The 22,125-nt window shown below is 30.8% G+C and overlaps 1 protein-coding gene across 1 annotated transcript in view; it reads right to left on the bottom strand.

Annotated features, from left to right (window-relative positions):
• Positions 1 to 331: 331 nt before the first annotated feature.
• Positions 332 to 22,125, bottom strand: part of LOC134711383 (autophagy-related protein 2 homolog B-like) — a 95,034-nt gene continuing 73,240 nt past the window's right edge. The window contains exons 23-43 of the mRNA XM_063571943.1: positions 21,822 to 22,039; positions 19,290 to 19,370; positions 18,449 to 18,555; positions 17,869 to 17,961; positions 17,648 to 17,715; positions 16,950 to 17,017; positions 16,162 to 16,344; positions 15,542 to 15,665; positions 14,948 to 15,153; positions 14,253 to 14,469; positions 13,899 to 13,935; positions 13,343 to 13,469; positions 12,753 to 12,920; positions 12,244 to 12,345; positions 11,411 to 11,739; positions 10,062 to 10,134; positions 7,637 to 7,719; positions 6,862 to 6,983; positions 6,199 to 6,353; positions 5,171 to 5,317; positions 332 to 4,242 (exon numbers count right to left, since the gene is read on the bottom strand). Of these exons, the coding sequence (XP_063428013.1) occupies positions 4,012 to 4,242; positions 5,171 to 5,317; positions 6,199 to 6,353; positions 6,862 to 6,983; positions 7,637 to 7,719; positions 10,062 to 10,134; positions 11,411 to 11,739; positions 12,244 to 12,345; positions 12,753 to 12,920; positions 13,343 to 13,469; positions 13,899 to 13,935; positions 14,253 to 14,469; positions 14,948 to 15,153; positions 15,542 to 15,665; positions 16,162 to 16,344; positions 16,950 to 17,017; positions 17,648 to 17,715; positions 17,869 to 17,961; positions 18,449 to 18,555; positions 19,290 to 19,370; positions 21,822 to 22,039 (2,939 nt within the window). The 3' untranslated portion in view covers positions 332 to 4,011. The remainder of the gene's footprint in view (positions 4,243 to 5,170; positions 5,318 to 6,198; positions 6,354 to 6,861; positions 6,984 to 7,636; positions 7,720 to 10,061; positions 10,135 to 11,410; positions 11,740 to 12,243; positions 12,346 to 12,752; positions 12,921 to 13,342; positions 13,470 to 13,898; positions 13,936 to 14,252; positions 14,470 to 14,947; positions 15,154 to 15,541; positions 15,666 to 16,161; positions 16,345 to 16,949; positions 17,018 to 17,647; positions 17,716 to 17,868; positions 17,962 to 18,448; positions 18,556 to 19,289; positions 19,371 to 21,821; positions 22,040 to 22,125) is intronic.

Below are 22,125 nucleotides of genomic sequence, written 5' to 3' on the forward strand. Positions count from 1 at the left end.
TACAAGTGATAGGTTTAACTAGCTATAAAACCAGGTTTTATCCACTATTTTCTTCATAAGAAAATGCATGTAGCAAGTCAGGAATAGTTGTTATCCAGTCATTTGATGTGTTTAAGCTTTTGATTTTGTCATTTGAATAGGGACTTTCGTTTTGAATTTTCCTCAGAGTTTGGTATTTTAGTTATTTTGCATAGTAATTACTCAGGGATAAAATTTCACTGAACTGATCTGTTGGAAGAAAAAATGGACTAGTTTGAATCTCAGACTGACTAAATGTTGGGTACACAACTGTTTTACACTAGTTCTGATGGCAGAATCAAACAATACAAAATACAATTTATGATAGTCATTTTATTATACTCCTTTTATTATGCATCTCCATTCAAACATCCTTCTGAAGATTCACAAATATTGGGATCATTTAAAAATAACCAGTAAACACTTGGTAATTTCTACTATATAAAAACATGTATCCTTATAACTCATAATAAAAAAAAAATCAAGAAAAACAATAACAATGTGAACTATAATGAGTAGTACATATATATAAACAGTCTGTTGCAAATATTATAAATCTACAAAGGGAAATTATTCTTACCCATGAAACATAGTTATAGAGGGTATACTTTTGAGGTTTATCCATCTGGCACCTCATTTATTTTAACTTTTATTTCTTTTGAGAGCCCTATTGTATTATACTAAAGGGAAGAATTGACCAATAGCACATACTAAATCCTGTAGTATTGGTGTTTCTTATTTGATCCCTTAAAATACTATTATCTAAACAGTGTAGCATGAATTTGGTAAATGGAAAAGTCTGAACCCAAAACCATATTTTTAGTGGAGGGATATGAGAAGTGTTAATGATTTTTGTGACCTTTGTAATAGACAATACTGAATCAAGAGTCTTATAAAGAGATTGTTGTGTAGAATATTGTATTGGGGTGGGTTAAACAACTTAGTCGAAATTGACCTAAAGTTTTGAATGTAATTTTTGAAGAGCAGATAACAAATTATAGTGATTGCAATTGCTAACCCTGCCCTCTGAGCCATGAGAAATGAAACAAATTATTCCAATCTTTATATGAAATACTTCAGACATTCTCAAAGCACTAAATACATCAAATACACATGTATAAGATGTAAATGTTCCAGAGTACAAGTGAAAAGCAGTAATAGCACCTACAATCAATCACTAATACAACACTTAAATATGAGTTACGTTTAAAAACTTAAATTGTTCAAATCAAAAACAGGTAGCAATACAAATTCAAAGTGTTTGTTAGCAGTCTGGGAAAGACTGCTTTCATAGATGAAGTGGATTTTTAAAGGATTTCAGGAACCTGTGTAGACACTGCATTAGATTTCTCATGACAATATAAAGTCATGCAACTTCACTTCTAAAACAATAATTAGAATCTCTACCCTAAATAAAAAAAAAAAAAAGGTCTTATCACTTTAATAACAGACTTGAAACTGAAAGCCCTGCTTAATATTAGGGTATTACATACTAATTACAATTCATTGCAACAAAAATGATATTGAGGCAAAAACAAATAAATAAAAACACTAAAACTATTTACAATCTTATATAGATATGCTAGATACAATCATCAAATGCAACTACACAACCAAAGTTGTCACAAACTTGCAGCGCTCACAATTCATTTTAATCTAGAAATACTTTGAGGAGAGCTAAAATTTCAATGCCTTGCTCCTTTGTTTGTATCCATGTTTGACAAAGAAAAACCTTGAAAATTACCCATTTAATAACAAAAATAGGAGGTGCGCAATTTCAAAATGTAAGACAGAATATGTTAAAGTGTTACTGAAGTATTTATTAATGGTTCTAAATTCTAATGAATGGTATTGGTAAACGATGCCTACCCCTTTTTGGAGATATAACCAAAAATAAAATTTGTGGCGCAAATTGAGCCACCATACACCAATAATCAAGGATGAAACCACTAAAGGTAACACTATAGCCTTCAATAATTAGTCAAACCAATACTATTTGTTAAACTTAAAAAAACAACCACCTCAGAATGAAATAATTCAAGAGGGAGCAAACCATCTGATTAGTTGCTAAAAATATATCAGGCAGCAACCAACAGCATCAAATGAATAACAGGCTCCTAATTTAGAACAGGCATATCAAGAATTTTGTGGCCTTAACTCACATACCTTTAGACAGTGGTGCAACAGCACTACTCAGGAACAAACAAAATCATTTGAAAAGGGTTTAACCCATCAGATCAGCACATAGAATACAAAACTAACAAAAAGACAAAAGACACAAGAACCCATGTAAGTACTTGCAGTTTCTGAAAACCTGTTAAAAGACAATTTCATCTAATAAATAAACCATATATTTCCAGATAGAGACCATATTTTTCTACAGGGAACCATTATAGTCCGACCCTTCGAAAAAAATACATAAAATGTACATTATGACATTAAAAGATGAATGGAAATCTTTGAAATTTTCAATAAATTCAATAAGTGGTTTAAATAATAAAATTGAAAGTGGACAATGACAACATCCACTAATGATTTACATAATTTTTTCATTGTAATCTTGTTATTGATTGGAGAGGAGTTTCAGAAAAAAATGTGAAAGAATTTACATACAGATGAATAAAAGAACAGACACATCAAACACTTCAATAAACCCTATTTTTAATAAGCAAAGGGTATAAGATATAAATTAAAATATTTTTGTAAACATTTTATTAGTTTTTTATTTTTTTAATTTCTTTACTTCAGGTGGTTTTTTTTCACAACTGCCATATCAAGCATACATTTTGTAACAATAAAGGTTAAAACAGAACAATTCAATTATATTGTATTAGGGTCAACTATCAAAGTTATAAATCAAGCTTTTGCTATATTTTTTTAATGTTAACTGTATTCTGATTATGATACATATTATTATTAATTCTCTATATCTAAACATAACCAACACAGTGATAATCAGAGGCCGATTTGGAGGGGGCCCCAGACTGATGAAAATTTCTGGTGCCGCGACTGACTGAATATTTTTTTTATTTACAATAAAAACAAAACACTTTCAAATTAACAGAGAGCAAATAACAAAATCAGTAACATATTTAGCAAGTATACCAGTATCCTTAAAAGCAGACTAGATGAATGAAACAAACATGTTTCACACTAACATTCACAATTTTAATAGATCTTTATTCATTACATTACATATTAAAATATTCAATAGGTGTAATGGGTAATTTGTTCACCAAGGAAACAAACAAGTCAACTCTCCTGGTATATTAAAAGGTCATTGTTTATACAAAACTGTCCTCATAATGAAGGTTCTGTTTGTAAAGATTCTTCTCTGACCTTCGCAAAAGATATATTCCTTGAAAGATTTCTCACAGTATCAAGTTTAACTGTAGACTTAGTATAATATAAACTTAACATCACTAACATAGTTAGAATATTTATTGTAATTCACATTTATATCTAAAACGAAACTTTTAATTTAAATGAAAGAAAATAACAAAATATAAAGTAACTATACCAGTATCTTTAAGAGCAGACTAGATGAAGCAAACAAATGCCTTTTACACTAACATATTTATACATTTTATGTGTAACAATTTTAAAATCTGATTAAATTACAGATTATGTGTCTAAGATTTGCTTATAAGGATCTGAAAATGCACTGTTTTACTTTCTCTTTTAAAAGATCCTCTCATTTTGTCCAATTAATAAAAAACCTTCAAATACTTGAAGGCTGAAATTTCATTGGCTGATTTAAGTATAGCCATAATAGAAAGTAAAATGGGGTGTTGTCACATTTTTGTAAGCAAATCTTGGACATATGATCTATAATTTAATCATATTGACAATTTCTTTTTCAACTTATATTAGTCAAGACTAATCATTCCAATATCACATCACATGGTAAGGACTGAAAGACTTAATTTGGTTCAATTTTTCATTTGAACACAAACAACCTGATCACCGGTCAAACACATTGTTAACCAATCACTATGATGGTTCAAGCTTCCATTTCTCCTCTTCTTCTTTCTTAGCATCTGGTCTCAACTGGTTTCTAGCACCTCCCAAAACATTAGACAGGGCATCAGGTCCAATAATTAATGGGGAGATAACTGCTGATGGGATCTGTCTCATGACTCCGCCTACAACTCCTGTCACACCTTTTTGTTCATGTTCTGTGTTAGCACTCTCCATAAAGTTCTGTGCTTGTTCAGAGAGTCCCTGTAAGACGAATTTTTCGTATTAATTTCTCATTGACTGATTGATTGATTTATTATTGATTGAATGTTAATTTTTTCATTACAACCATTCTAGCCACAATCTTTTGTTTCTTTAAATCTTCCAAATCCTGTAAGTTAACTAGACCATCAAAATCATTTTTTTGTATATCTTATATGAGGGGGGATAGGAGGGGTCCTGATCCTGAAATCCCAGGCTTAAAAACACGAAATTCAGAAATCCTGGGATTAATAATACGAAAAATTATCCTGAGGTCCAGAAATCTGAAAAAAAAGAATTCCCGAAAGGGTAAATCCTGAAATCCCGAGCTCAAAAACACCTGATCCCAAGTCCTGATAAAGGTCCTATCCCCCCTCTTAAACGACTGAATTTTTTTAATGGTTCAAGTCATATTGTACTTTCTTCTGAAAGTGTCTCAATCAGTCCATTACTACTTATTTTGCATGAGTATAGTGTACATAGATTTCCTCCATTGTCCAATAGTTGACAGTAACATTTTTGCCTTATCAGATATTTGAAACCATCTAAATCTATATTATGCAAATACTGTCTTTTGATGTGGTAAATGTGTGGTTTAACTGACTTTTAAAAAACTGCTATTCACTGAGGCCAAGCGCAGAAGTCAATATCAGTTTTTTTTAAAGTCAATTAAACCACATATTTACCGAAACAAAAGACAGTAATTTTTTATATTCCATATTCCGAGAAAAATGTATGTAACGGAAAATATTTACCAAAACCAATTGTACATCAAACGGTTTTTACCAAAATTATACACATAAAAGCATGTGACGTTTTGTGCGTAGAATATACTTTTCTGCAGGTAAATATGCTTATTTATTCAAATCCCATTCATATAGAAAAACCTACTAAAGTTTTAGCAATATGGAATTAATAGAATAGTTCTAACCTCTCTTAACACAACATATGCATTAGACAATCCTTCTCTCAGATCTGATGGTTGACCTTTCCTTCCATACTTCTTACGTCTTCTGTGACCTTGAATTCTTACACTTGGACCTGGTGACACCATATCATAGGTTAGCTCAGCTACATACTGTAAAACAATGGTAATTTGTAGAAATTCACTTCATTCCACAACATTTGAAGATCAAACTGACTTTTTTTCTGTAAATTTAAGGTCATATGCAACAGTGATTTTAGCATGTCTTTTTTTGTTTCTTTTCAAAGAACTTTTTAAAAGCAGCTCACACTAATTGGATTTACCGGAAAACATGTTAACAATAATACTGTAAATTCAGAAATTATTGCGTGCATTTATTTTTGCGATTTTGTCATTATTAACCAATATGTGATTCAAATTTTTGCGATATTAAGAAAAATCCTATTTAAGTCATATACTAAATTTCAAAATGCGAGTTCAAATCATTGCGATTTTAACTTTGTCGCAATTTTCGCAATAATAAAAACATCGCAATAATTTCTGAATTTACAGTTAGTGAGTTTGGCAATATATATTCTATGATCCCTATATTGGTTAATGTGGTCTGATATTCGGTCCAATAATTTTGGGTAAATTGTGTTATTCCTTTTTATGAATAACATCTCATGGCAAGATTTAAGTAACTTCTGAATTGTGAATGAAGAAAATAATTTTTCCTTTAATTTAAAGAACAAGAAACATGTGGGAAAATACTTTTGATTACCATTTACCATAAATTTAGTTTGGATACTGTAAACCTAGATATATTTATAAAGTAACCTTTGTTCACAACTTCAATGTATAACCATTTTGGAAAGGAGCTAAATTCACACATTGAAGATAAGTGTAAAATTCATATTAATATTGTAGATTTGCATTGCACACTTTCTCAGTGTGGTTGTCCTTTTTGAAATTTAATGTGATATGGAATGGGTGACAGAATAAAACCTCTATGAAAAAAAGCCAGAGAAAAGAAAACTTTTGAAAATAGGTACCTGAACAGACTGAACAACACGATTGGTCAGTTCTAGGAATGCCATAGCTGTGGAAGTAGAAAAGGAACTTGCTCCTCTTTGTAATCCTCTTACAATGCGACCATCTTTTCTGTACTGTTCTACTGGTAACCAGAACAAATCTTTTACACCTTGTGCTGAAAGGTATTAATAAACAGCAAATTAGACAAATATAAAAACTCTTTATTTGCAGTTAATTGCAGGACCAGAATGGTGGGGGGAAAATATAAATCCTATCTGCTTATTTCTTCAAGGTTATATGATGTCCTATAAGTTTCACTTTTTGTTAAACTGTTTTTGGGGTTGATGTCTAGTATGACATTTATCCCTGATCTCCCCATATTCATTCTTAGCCTGTAAATCAGTCGTTGTGTATTGTTGACATGGTTTGTAAGTGTTTCTCGTTTCTTGTTTTTATTTACCTTAGAGTGTTGGTTTTCCTGTTTGAATTGCTTTACATTGGTTATTTGAGGGGCCCCTATTGGTTGCTGTTTGGTGTGATTAATAACTCTGTGTTGAAGGCCATACTTTCACCTATAATGGTTTACTTTTTACACATTGTAACTTAGATGGAGAGTTGATTCATTGGTACTCATGCCACATCTTCTTATTACTATTTAAATAATCACTTTTCTATTTACTTACCTAGCTGTACAAATGAGTGCATTGGTCCAACACCACCTAGGACACCTGCTAACTGGTTCTTTTTTATATCTGTTAACCATTCATTTATACAGTAGGCTACCAGTTTATCTAACCCTAGTAATCTACAACATAATACAAAGTCTTGATTAAAAAATTGGATGGACTGAAGTATGTCAATAGTAACACTAATAATCAAGTCACTGTCAATAACTGTGTTGTAAGGGAATATCTTTTGATAAATTTGCTTTGTACTCTTTAAGTCCACTAAATAACTATTGAAACCACATCTGTTCAACCCTTTTAATTATAAATAACTAGAAGATGCCAACAAAATGGTGGTACAATTGGACGAGTGTTGAAACAAAAAGTGTGGACATGGTAAGGATTTGGACACGGTTAATGCATTTAATTCTTTTTCTTTAAAGAGATGAAATTAAGCAACATAATGCAAAAGACCCTATTTGGATATTATGGTAATATGTCGACTGATCATGTGTGTAAGCGTATGAGACGTGAACTGATACAAGTCTGAGATTTTCTCAAAAATTGGCACTTTCTGTGGGAAAAAGATTGTTTGAAAGACAAATTAAGGAGGTACAAAACACTACATTTTTCATCTAACAGAAATATTTTAAACTTTGTATGGTGTTAGAGGAGTTACAGCTCAATTAAATCGGTCTCTTCCTTCAGTGGTATAGATAAGGTATCAAATGTTGAAGTTCAAGACATATATATAGAACAAAAGAAATCTGTTTCCCATCTGTCAGAAACTTACCCATGTCTGTAAGTCAATCTCTTTAGTTGTAACTCGGAACAATTCAACTGGGCAAGGCCTGATAGTAATCCAACTAAAGTTCCCTGAAAAATTATAATAGTGAAAAATAACTAATAACAACATTACCAAAACAGTATTACCTCAAGATATTTTCAAAACCACAAATTTTAAAAATATCCACAAATATGCAAGTTTTCCTAAAACCATGAATATTGGTACCAACAAAAATAAATGATTCCACAGTAGCATGGTAAACAAGAGGCTCTCAAGAGCCTGAATCGCTCACCTTATTTTTTTTGGTTAAATCTCTCATCAATGATTATTTTGGCTTTTTAATTTATTTAAATGTTCTTTGAATCATCCTATTTTCTTCAAAAGCAAAAACAAAAAATCATTTTCTCCTATGTTCTATTTTAGCCATAGGAGCTATGTTTCTTGACATACAAGGAAATAAACTATAAAATTTATACTAGATACTCTGAAACTCATTTAGCCTAAGTTTGGCTAAAATTGATACAGCAGTTTCAAAGGAGAAGATTTTTTAAAGTAAGTCAACATGATGAATAAATTGTGAAAAAAGTCTTTAAAGGGCAATAACTCCTTAAGGGGTCAATTGACAATTTTGGTCAAATTGACTTATTTGTAGATCTTACTTTGCTTTACATTTTTGATATTAACAGTTTATCTGTATCTATAATAATATTCAAGATAATAACCAAAAACTGCAAAATTTCTTTAAAATCATCAATTCAGGGGCATTATACCTGCAAAACCAGTTACCCGATTCGGCTGAAAATTTCAGGACAGGTAGACCTTGACCTAATTAATACTTTAACTACTTGTCTTATTTGCTCTAAATGCTAGAGTTTTTGAGATATAAGCCAAAAACTGCATTTTAACCTGTGTTCTATTTTTAGCCATGACGACCATGTTTTTTGACGAAATAGAAAATAAAACACAAACTTTATTTTATACACCCTACTGATCATTCAGTTGAAGTTTGGTTGAATTTGGTTGAGTAGTTTTAGAGGAGATTATTTTTTAAAGTTATCAAATATGATGAACAAATTGTGAAAAATTGTCATTAAAGGACAATAACCCCTTAAGGGGTCAATTGACAATTTTGATCATCTTAACTTATTTGTAGATCTTACTTTGCTGACCATTTTAGCTGTTTACAGTTTATCTTTATCTATAATAATATTCAAGATAATGACCAAAAACAGCCAAATTTCCTTAAAATTACCAATTAAGTGGCAGCAACCAAACAATGGGTTGTTTGATTCATCTGAAAAGGAGTAAGACCCTTTTTTGGCCCCAAAATATAACAGTTTTACAAAATTGTTTAAATGTAAACTTTTAGTTATTTATTTGACAGTTAATTGATTCTGCTACATAAATATACAATGCACACGTTTCGGGTTGTAGCACCATTAAGTCATGCTAAATTACGGAAATCTTCAAAATTCTATCATTTTAGTTAAATTTTAGACGGTTTCCATGTAATACGAAAGTGGCCGCATTCGTGTTCATCCTTAATATTGAAATGTAAGTTGTATTTCATGATAATACATAACATATATTAAGGTTGTGGATGAACACGGATGCGGCCACTTTTGTTTTTGACAAAAATCATCTGAAAAGTGTCGTTTTTTGGCATATTTGAGAGATTTTTCATATTTGAGCTTGAATCAGATCGTTTTTAAGGACTAAATCAATTAAAATCTTACACATACATTAATTGAATCAAGTGAAATAGACACTTAAGTGTTTAAAAAGGGGTCAAAATCTTTTGTCAGATGAAACTGAAATTTGAGGCTAAAATGAGTCCTTACCGGACCTACTCCTTTCAGGGCTGATAGATCTTGACCTAATGAGCATTTTTATCTCATGTTAGATTTGCTCTAAATGCTTTCGTTTTTGAGATATAAGCCAAAAACTGCATTTGACCCCTATGTTCTATTTTTAGCAATGGCGACCATGCTTGTTGATAGATCAAAACTTCGGATACAATTTATAAACGAGATACCCTAAGGAACATTCAGTTAAAGTTTAGAAGTACTTGGCCTAGTAGTTTCAGAGGAGAAGATTCTTGAAATAGTTTACGACAACGACGACAACGACAGACGACGGCAGACGCCAAGTGATGGCATAAGCTCACATGGCAATGCCAGGTGAGCTAAAAAAATTGAAAATCCTTTATAATTGGGTCATTTGTTCTGAAACTTTTAATATAAAGATGCAGATTTAATTTATTTGTTTATACATATTTTCATTAAGCTGATATCAGACAGTGGAGTTGACTGTATTACAATGACTACTATTCACATTTCTTACAATATTGTATTTAATGAACATACATTTTTAATATGATAAAACTTGAAGTATATATCGTCTATATCTTTAAACTTTATTAATAACTTACATGTTCTGATAGAACACGCTTTTTACCATGGTAATCAAGTCGTATTGGCACATCAGGAGAAAATATGAAAGACCTGAAAATATAAAATTTATGTTAAAAGAATTTGTCTAAATGATATTTTCTCACTTTCTAAAATAGCAAAAAGGGTTCTTTTGGTTTTGTTGTTTGTTTGCCTTCTTTTCAGTTTAATGGGTTTCATTTTTTAATAAACAGCTGCGCCATGAGCGCATGGTACGCCCGACGTCTTATGTGGAAGTTATATGCAATAATCATAAATAGTTTCTGAGAAAGTTTTAAGCAATAACCATATATAGTTTTTGAGACACGGCGGAAACCCCCACCCTGGTTTTTTTTTTACCAAAAAACTAAATATCACTAAAATAAAATTTTGAATCAAAACCGAAAAGTATACAGATCTTTAGATTAATATAACAAAGAAGTGTGTAAAGTTTTAAGCAATAATCATAAATTATTTTTGAGTTACGGCGCGACATGAAAAAAAACCTCCCCTGTTTAACAAAATACTCAATAACTCAAAAATAAAATTTTGAATCATCACCAAAAAGTATACAAATCTTTAAATCAATATAACAAAGAAGTGTGTAAAGTTTTAAGCAATAATCATAAATTGTTATAGAGATACGGCACAACATGTAAAAAAAAAACCTCCCCCTTTTTTACAAAATACTCAATTACTCAAAAATGAAATTTTGAATCATCATCAAAAAGTATACAGATCTTAAGATTAATATGACAAAGACATGTGTAAAGTTTGTAGCAATAATCATATATCGATTTTGAGATATGGCGCGACATGTAAAAAAAACCTCCCCCTTTTTTACAAAATACTCAATAACTCAATCACCAAAAAGTATACAGATATTAAGATTAATATAACTAAGAAGTGTTTAAAGTTTTAAGCCACAATCAAGAATCCTTTTTGAGATACAGTGCGACATGTGAAAAAAACACCCCCCTGTTTTAGTTACAAAGTGCTGTAAATCAAAAAGTTTAAATCTAATTTTCACCAAAAAGTATACAGATCATTTGACCATCATAAGAAACAACTATATTAAGTTTCATGAAATTTGGATAAGTCGTTCTCAAGTTACGGTGCAACATGTTTAGGCTGGACAGACGGTACATCAGACAGAGGGACGGACAGACACCGGACATGTGTATACCATAATACGTCCCGTCAAAATTTTGACGAGCGTATAAAAACCTAAAAGGAATTTTAGGATGACAAAATCATGGAAAAGGCAAGAGATCATCATTTTTTTTATTATTATTGAAATAATACCTATCAAATCTTAATGACTTCACAAAAGGAGCAACAAAGGACTTACTTTATAAATATGGGCTGACTAGAAGGTTCTATAGATGGCTCAGAGGAACAAGGTCGAGGTGTATGTTCCCCATCACTAGATCTAGATGTGTTCATCTGTAAATCCTGAACTTCATCAAACATCATTAATAGTTCTTGTGGATCAGTGTCTTCCTCCAATGCTTCAGGAAGACCAACAGTCATAACTGGTTGTGGTGGTGACGGAGCATTAGGTCCAGAGGATGTCCTTGACCTTGGTTTTGATTCTGTTTCTTTCTCTGGCGGTACAGTTTGTTCTACAGTACCTCCACTTATTTCAGTGAAAAAGTCTCTCATGAAAAATAACGAATCCTAAAAATATAAGAAAGTAAACATGGATAAAAGAATTATTTGATTTTGCTTAGCTGGCAGATCTTATTATTATTGAATAGACAAGGACAGTATATAGTAGTTCCAACCCTAAATTATATTAGTTAAATAGACAAAAAGACTTTAATTAACTGATGCCTAGATTTTTCTAATATGTTTTCAGAGTTAAATACAGACCTGTCAATCACCAAATACAAAAAAAATCATATCATGATGATCTACATTTGAAAATCTGTAATTTCAAATAATCTTATTCACTGTCAATAAAAGAAACTATTGAGGATATAGTTTACTATAAAGACAACAAAGATTGTAGAACCTTGTATAAAGGACTGCATAACCTTCAATTTTGAATCTTGTAACAACAAAACAAACCTGAAAACATAAATGATAAGGGATGACAACCTTTGTTATTAAAATGACCTTTTAAGTGACAAGGGTTTTCTTGAAATGGAAAATATTATTAACATGGTTGATCTTACATACCTGATCTACATTAAGTCTTAATGGCTGAACAGATATTCGTAATGAACATTCTTGTGAGTTGTTTGGCGGTTCTGGTCTAACATGGACGGCTTTTACTAACACCTGTAATTAACATAAATATATACATATACAAATTAATCTGGATGAAAAATGCTAAGCAAAATGATGTGAAACTTAATACAAATTAAAAACATAACATTTGTGTGTACATGTGCCACTAATTTGTATGAAAATAAAACGTGATTTACTGTGGAATCATTATTATCGTTGGATACCATTTTTAGGGATTTGGGTTGAACCAAGAAATTAAATATTCGAAGAATGACACATTTTCTTTAGGTAGACTTATGCAAAACCATGAACATGTTAATTCATTAAAATTAAAATAAATGAATCCACAGTAAAATGTACCAGAACTATGAATTTGGGGACAGGAACAAATCAAGTAATGGAAAGTTGGTCAACTTTTTTTCTCTAATAAGTATCAATGTTCAATAAGCAAAACTTACCATACTTGAATTGGTTTGTTTAGGAAGAGTTTCAGATGAATACTGATACAGCAGTTTGTTTATACCAGACACAGATAGTCTGTCTCTGATCTCTACATCACTGATTACTAAGATCTGTCTAGAGGCTTGTTCTGTATGACTTGGGTAGGTCTCATGCTGCATTCGGATCTGTTAAACAGACATGGAATGTAAATAATTAATGTTGTTTATACTTTTAACAAATACAGAAAATTTTAATAAAGATTTAAATCAATTCTGTTCCCATTTTAACTTTTTGATTGACAAGAGAAAACTTTGTACAAAAATTTAAATATTACCAGTCAATGAACTAACTATATATTTTATAAATTTTCAATATATCACATGAAGAGGATGACAAATTGCTGGAAAAAATAAAGTATGGTTCTTCTCTTGTTCATTAAAACTCAGCCATGGCTATTCAAAAACAAGAAAATGACTGACACATAAATAATCTATAATCAAAATGGTGCTGACCCCTATTTACAAACTGAAGCCAGCTATAGGAAAGAAATGCAAATGCATCACTGTTTTCAAAATATAAAATATTTGTTATCCCTATAAAAAGTTACCTTGGTGAGCTGTAATTCCATAAGAACATCATGATCTCTGCCTGGACCACCTCTCACTTTTGCTGAGAGTCTGTCTGAACCAGGCAGCTTTGGTCGATATCCCATTCTTATCTGGTGTTTGCTATCACTGAAAATATAAAAGTATTCCATTGAACTTCTGCAGTAAATAAAAATACATTTGTACCAGTTCTAGCTACTTTTATAATCTGTCATTATGACAACTGCCTGTATATATGCTATACATATTTAAGAGATTTGCTCACCTAGTTTATTTTCTTAAATGTAACAAAGCAAGATTTTTCATCTTTATTTCTAAAATAGAGCACTCAAAATTTTTTTTGACATAAGTGTCAAAAATCTAAATTTGTATAACAATTTGTCCTCCTCTTAAGCCCAGAATGTAGTAATATAGTAATACCTCATTTTTTAAATGTGTTCATAATTTTCTTTTTAAATAATGAAAGAGTCTTACTGGCTTAAAATAATTTTAAGACCTTGTGTCAGGAAATTGAAAGCAAAACACAATGTTGAACACAAAACAAATAGAAATGTTTACCTCTTCTCAGGTTTGAAAGACATGGTAGTATCTTTATCTGAAATAAAAACAAATAAATGTATGCATGGTTATTGATGTTTGAATGTTTAAAGTCCACAACATAATCTTTAAAATATATTCGGAATATCAATATTTTTAAGTAATAATAAATATGGATTCAAAGCCTGCTTTATACTACACTGATTTGATCCACATTCAAAAGGAACGGGAAATGTTCCAGAATGAGAAAGTTAACAATAAACTGCAAACCACAAAATTAAAACACACAAAGATATGAAGATGTAATTGTTTGTTTATTATAAATATAAAATCTGTAAACTAGATTTTACCTTTTCATTGTTTGTGATTACTTACCAAAAGATGAAGATTTAGGAGCATCACTGAAGTCTCTACCACCGTACATATACCAGACGACAGTCAGCTCCTTCAGTGTATATCTGTATTCTGCCGTAGGATAGTGATCAGGGGCCTTCAGTAGGTCTGTTTTACCTGTAGGTTGACTGAAGTGATTGTCCTTTATTTCTATAGGATCTGTTGTGAAAACTCTTACACATGGCTCACCATCTTTTGGCTAAAATTCAAAAAATTTCATACTTTTAGAATTTTAAGACAAATGTATTACAATAGTTATCTCTCATTTGAGCAAAGGTTCTTTTTTTTCTAGCTCATAAAAAAACCTTCATGTTTTCAGTTTTTCTTCTTCAACTTGTTGGAAGAAAGGAAGCATATATACTGACATATAGACATAAACACAAATATGTCACAGTTTTTATTCCACATTTGTGTTTTTTTTTATAAACAAATTGCTGACATGTTTTAAGATTTTCAGTAAAACTGTTTTTAATTCTTTAATACTGAAAGTTGTGTAGAAAAAAGGGAGAAACTACAATTTAATTTTTTAATCACTAGATTGATGTTGTTGAGATTTGTTAATATAAAACTAAAGAGCTGTTGCTTTCAAATACCTTCATCATTTTACAAATGATTTCTTCTTTTGTCAAACAGAGAGGAAATAAAAAGTTATGAATAACATCATTATAAATACTTACAGCAATACCTATGCCTGGATCATCAATTATACAGAAATCTTCATCATCACTGAAATTCTCTGACACCCCACTATATGTGCTAGCTACAGAATCAGCACTTGCTGATATCACTATTGGTCTCATCATCCCTGCATGGGGCACCTCACTCATACCTCCTTCTGTGGTGAAAAACACTTCTGTTCTATGAGCAGATGACTCTTGTCCATCTATTGAAAAAAAGAGATTGGTTAAATTAATTAACATTATTGGCGAGTTTTTTTGTTGTGTAAGTGTCCTTAAAAGGGTAAAGGAAAGAACTGGCATAACAGATTCATCCTAGAATCTTTTGTAAGTGCCCTCCAAAAGGTGTATGAAATAGCTGGCAAAAACAGCAAAGCATATTCCTTTCAACTTGAGCTCTTACATTACTTCAAATTTTTTTTCATGAGAAAGAAAATCAAAGTGTTTTAAACCAGGTTAGAACCAGATGAAAACATCAGTTAGACGAGAGAAATTTATTTACAACAGCCATCAATGTTTACATGTATTCTGTACAAGAACATTCTGAAATGGTATGACCATCTTATTAAGCTCTACTATAATTCTAAAACTGACCTGGGCTGGTTATTACACCTGATTCCTGCATGGCATCCTCGACCAATGTATGTAATTGTTCTAAACGGGATTCAGACAGACCACATTTTTCATCCTCACTGTCATCATCTATGGTTTGTTGGCTCTAAATATTAAAATACATCAAATACATTTATTATCAAACAACAGATGGGATTAAACGCATAAAAATACTGTAAACCAACTTATTTTTGAGGATACTTTATTTCGCATTTTACCCTATCTTTACCTCTTAGCGGCTATTTAATTTTGCGATTTTCTGATTGATTTAATGAATTTAAAATAAAGTTGGTTTACAGTACATTAATAACTTTGAAAGAAAACAATAAACGTATTCACACATTTGGTTTTTAGCTGAATCTTGCCTCCGAATGACCGTAGATCTACTCCGAATCACCTTTTGACGTCAAGCAACAATTACTTTTAAATTGTGACGTCAAATATTTTAAATTATGATGTCAAAGTTTACGGGAACCTGTGTGATTTTACGTAATGGCAGACAAATTTGCATACAAGTGTAAATACGTCTATTAGTTAAATAAATTGAGATGCTGTTGACCAATTTATATATAAATAGTTCATATTTGTAACAAGGAGCTTACATCATCAGTAGAGATAATATCATCAGAGGTACCAGTAGAATTTAAATCGTCTGCTTCTTCTACATCTAAATCCCCATCTGTAGCAAAGTATCGTATCAGATCCATCAATGCTTTACAGGAATCTGAACACGTCCTTATATTTAAACGATTTGTTGAAACTTTGAAATCTGTCTTTGGAAATCTCTATAAAATATTTTTAAGAACATAATAGTCTGTATATTGATTACAAAAACATTCAAAATATACTCTTTTTATTTACTAGTAGATATAGGAAGATGAGGTATGAGTGCCAATGAGACAACTCTCCATCCAAATAACAATTTATAAAAGTAACAATAATAGGTCAATGGACAGCCTTCATCACGGAGCCTTGGTAAGCTATAAAGGGCCCCAAAAAGGTTTTTTTCTTATCTTTTTTTTTCTTTCTTTTTCTTTACTGGACATGTATCTAATTGAAAAAGATGCAGCGGAAAAACTAAGAGAACTGTAATGTTACTCATCATGGTTACATTATCCCATCACATAAGTGTACCAATAAATCAATTTTACAAATACATGTATTGTTTAAACTTAAACATGCAATTTTACCAGAAACTAGTCTAACCTAAAGCTGAATTTTAGACTCAACCTTTAAATACACACAAAGTACTTCAGCATCTTGTTTAAAAATGCCAAAGCAATATTCTTATTTTGCTTGGTGCTTATAACTTAGAAAAATCTGATATATGCTACTTGTAAAAATAATAAGTTAATACTAAGGAATTCAAACAGAATAAATGGTATCTTACTTGATCTTTGCCATCGTTCATCCTTAGTGCAAGTTCAAATCTTTCTACGTCTGCCACACACACATAATCTATCAAAATAAACCATAGTTATAAGGTAAATAATGAATATCATATAAAAAGCAGTATAAATGATAGAGAATAAAAAAACAAAAAAGTAGTTTTGCATGCCATAGAATTGTAAAATCAAGTAAATCTTTTTCATACTATGGAAAAACAGAAAGGATCATCAAAATGGCTTAACAGATGAACATTAACAGTATTTTCTTTCAAGTCAGCTGGTGATAATTCGCCGTTTCAGAATCTAAAGCACTATGGTAAATCTCATTGTTGAGGGGGGATAGGACCTTTATTGGGACTCTGGGATTGGGTGTTTTTAAGCTCGGGATTTCGGGAATGACCCTATAGGGATCCGGGAATTCTTTTTTCGAATTTCAGGACCTCTGGATTTCGTGTTTTTAAGCCCAGATTTCGGGGTCTGGTGTTTTAAAGTCCAGGATTTCGGGATCAGGACCCCTCCTACCCCCTCTCATTGTTCGTTACAAAAAAATATATTAATTAATGTTATTCAATTGGTTGAATTTCCATTGTCTATGATGTTTTTTTACCAATCAAAACGTTTGCTGTACACTTTTGAAAATATTACCCATTCTGAAATCGTAATTTGATATCTGTGAATGAAATAACCTAAGTTAACTTACCTCTCTGTAAATTTATTCCTGGTTTTGATGACTGTGATAAAAATAAGGAAGCATCATCTAACACGAACCTGAAAGGAATAGTTAAAAAGTAAAATAACAAAAAATTAGAATACTATACTTAGATATAATCTATATTAATTATACTTTATGGATATCTCTTCTTCATTTACAGTCTATTTTATGAAATCTGTGAAGTTCTTTAATTGTTTGCATATACTAACCTTAATAATGAGGTAGAAGATTCAGCTACAATATTACTTGATATACTGAAGGATTCAGCCTTTAACAGGGCTTTTGTTGGGTTCTGTAATGGTCTGAAAATATATCAATACATATATTTATCAATACACAGAGGCAGAATTAAAGGGGAGGGAAGGAGGGGCCTACTTCATAAATGGAACTTCATATATGAGAAATGCATAGACTATTTACGAGTATCACTCTAAACATTGGCTTGCCAGCTTGTCCCCATTTATAAATAATTAATTCTAAAAATTTAGAGTTAGAACCATACATTGAATTTTCTATTAAATGAAATATATTGCAAGAAATTTTAGACAAATGTCAACTGAAAATTAATACAAAATATTTAGCAAGATAACAATGATCAATAACCATGCCGGTGACTAATTTCACTCAAAAAAAGGCAAAGAGAATAAAAACCCTCAAGAATACTTAATTTAAAATTACAGGCAATTCTTAATCATATTATGTTTGTGATAATAAATCCTCTGACAGGATTATAAGATATGGGATTTTTTTTTAATAGTAACAGACAAATAGTAATAATTCCTACTTTACCTATAATCTACTGAACATTTCCATAAATGTACATGTAATTCTGTCAATACTTTAGGGGCTATATAACCTAATACTTCATAATCCTTGGCATCTAACAGATCTAACAGCTACAAAAACAAAAAGTTCAGAAACATTTGTAGGTACATGGCTTATTATCAATTTAAACTTTTATACAATACATATCAAGGTTTATCCAAATGCTTTAATGTGGTACCTAACACTACAGGGAGAAAACATTTTAATTACATTGCGTTGTTAAGGGAATATTAAGCTTCTCAATGTCAGATCAAAATAATTTTTTGTCAAACTGCTATATAACCAGTGTATTTTTTTCTGATTAAACGGTTGGTTCAATTTTTTTGAAATTTTTATATTTTTGTCAAAGGTTCAAAGTAAATATTGCCAAATTAATTTTAGTTCAGGTGTTGGGTACCACCTTAACAGACAACTTACATGTTGAATATAATATAAACTATGTTGGGAAAATAAGTGACAATTGTTACCACCATAATTTTAAAATTTAATGATGACATTATTCAAAATATGATTCTTTCAAAGTTATCCTCTACTTGGCTGAGGTCTGGTCAATTTATAGCTTACTAAATGTTGTTTTATGACATCTTTTGTATAATTATAATTGATAGATTTAAATATGTTTTTGAATGTATTGTCTTATTTGTATTCAGTCTTCATAGTCATGTCACTACTGGACTTTTATCTTCATGTGTTAAAAGCATGACTCCTTATAAAAAGTTTGTTAAATCTTTTAAATTTCCTGTTACTCATATAAATCTAAAACATTAATTAACCTTTATATTCATTATAATCTATTTCTCAATACCTGTGATATCCAACTGCAACCAGATTCTACTATTTTATGGCGCAATGTGGCTCCATGAACACCCAATGATACCAAAAATTCCTACAGGAAAAAATGAAATAAGATTTTGAAATTGCTTTTCATTGAAATATACAAATTATTCATACATCACACTTAGCAGGATGACTACTTTTTACCTGATTAAAAGTAAAATTTTATTTAAAAACAAGAAACCCATATCTTTTTCTATTCTAAATATAGTTTACACTGCATATATTTTTGTACAAATGCATAAAACATTCCAAATTGTCTACAAAAACATATTTTTTCTGCCTATGGAAAATGAACATACAAGAATACTTCTATATCATTCTAGATTACTTCAAAAAATTACTTAAAAAATAATCATATAAGAATAAAAATGGCATTCAATTATTTGGGGAAATTAAGGCTAAAACGTTGAACCCTGTGGTAATATATTGCAGGATTTCAATGGAACATATTCTGATTTTGATTGAAATAATTGCCATTGGACATCAAGTATTAAATTATGATTTTATGCACCTTTATAACTTTCTGTGAAATGACTAACCAGATGCTCCGCAGGGCGTAGCTTTATACGACCGCAGAGGTTGAACCCTGAACGGTTGGGGCAAGAATGGACACAACATTCAAGCTGGATTCAGCTCTAAATTTGGATTGTGATTAAATAGTTGACACAGCATAGGTTTCTGACACAGAATGAATGTGTTCTAATGAACTTAAAATTTTTGTTTTCTCTTAGAGCAATTCACTATGCTGTTGAATATTAATCCTCCCAAAAAAATGTTTGAAGAAATTTTCATTTTATTTATGAAATTTCATTTCAAATGAGAAAATTGAACCCATTTTTTTTTATTACATCCCCCTTTCCCTTATTCCATATTAATCTCAATTAAATTTCTAATGGAGTTTGCAACAATAACTACTCATTTAAATACATCATAAAATATTAAGATGAAAAAAAACTGCTTGTTATCACTGAATGGTAAAGATTATTTTAATTTATCAGTTGGTAGTAAAAAGTGAATATACATTGTATATAACAAAGATTTGAGTTGATTCTGGACAAAGAAAGATAACTCCAATTAAAAAAATATATTGCTATTTCACAATATTGTGCAATTAGATATTTTTGGTTACTATTCTGGACAAAGAAAGATAACTCTTATTAAAAAAAAATATTGCTATTTCACAATATTGTGCAATTAGATATGTCTTGCCATTGTGCAATACTGTGCAATTGAAAAGACTTGCTATTGCACAATACTTAATATAATATTTTAGATCCTGATTTGGACCAAATAATCAAAAATCTAAGTACATGTTTGGATTCAGCATATCAAAGAACCCCAAGATTTCAATTTTTGTTAAAATCAAACTAAGTTTAATTTTGGACCCTTTGGACTTTAATGTAGACCAATTTGAAAACAGGACCAAAAATGAAGAATCTACATACACAGTTAGATTTGGCATATCAAAGAACCCCATTTATTCAATTTTTAATGAAATCAAACAAAGTTTAATTTTGGACCCCGATTTGGACCAACTTGAAAACAGGGCCAATAATCAAGAATCTAAATACATTTTTAGATTCAGCATATCAAAGAACCTAACTGATTAATTTTTTGTCAAAATCAAACTAAGGGTTAGGGTTAGGGTTAGGGTTAGGGTTAGGGTAAGTTTAATTTTGGACCCTTTGGACCTTAATGCATGTAGACCAATTTGAAAATGGACCAAAAATTAAGAATCTACATACACAGTTAGATTCCACATATCAAAGAACCCCAATTATTCAATTCTTGATGAAATCAAACAAAGTTTAATTTTGGACCCTTTGGGCCCCTTTTTCCTAAACTGTTAGGACCAAAACTCCCAAAATCATTACCAACCTTCCTTTTATGGTCATAAAACTTGTGTTTAAATTTCATAGATTTCTATTTACTTGTACTAAAGTTATGGTGGGAAAACCAAGAATAATGCTTATTTGGGCCCTTTTTTGGCCCTTAATTCCTAAACTGTTGAAACCAAAACTCCCAAAATCAATCCCAACCTTTCTTTTGTGGTCATAAACCTTTTGTCAAAATTTCATAGATTTCTATAAACTTAAACTAAAGTTATAGCGCGAAAACCAAGAAAATGCTTATTTGGGCCCTTTTTGGCCCCTAATTCCTAAAATGTTTGGACCAAAACTCCCAAAATCAATACCAACCTTCCTTTTGTGGTCATAAACCTTGTGTTAAAATTTCATAGATTTCTATTCATTTTTACTAAAGTTAGAGTGCGAAAACTAAAAGTATTCGGACGACGACGACGACGACGACGACGACGACGACGACGCCAACGTGATAGCAATATACGACGAAATTTTTTTCAAAATTTGCGGTCGTATAAAAACCCAACTTTAACAAACTGGAAACACCAATGTTGGAATTAACGGATAATTTCTATTCATATCACACAGCCATGTTTGTAACCCAGCACCAACCTAGAAATTATCGTACATGTTCTTACCTTTACTTTTTCGTCTTTAGTCAGATCATTAATAGCAGTGGTATCTTTCTTGATTCTAACAGCTACAGAGAGCATGTCTTCATTACTAAGATCTAATTTATTGTTAACCCCTGTTTCTGTGGGGTAGATTTTCCTACATTTCTTTAAACACGCTGGGATATAACTAACGTTCTCACAAGTTGGTACTAAGGAAAAATCTTCAGATGGTGATAAAGTACCTAAAGAAATAATAACATATATATATATACACAGTAAAAATGCAAGACACATTTTTGTGTGTGAATAAAATGATTTTAAAGTTATG

Source organism: Mytilus trossulus, chromosome 3 (genome assembly GCF_036588685.1).
Source record: "Mytilus trossulus isolate FHL-02 chromosome 3, PNRI_Mtr1.1.1.hap1, whole genome shotgun sequence".
In the NCBI taxonomy this organism is placed as follows: domain Eukaryota; kingdom Metazoa; phylum Mollusca; class Bivalvia; order Mytilida; family Mytilidae; genus Mytilus; species Mytilus trossulus.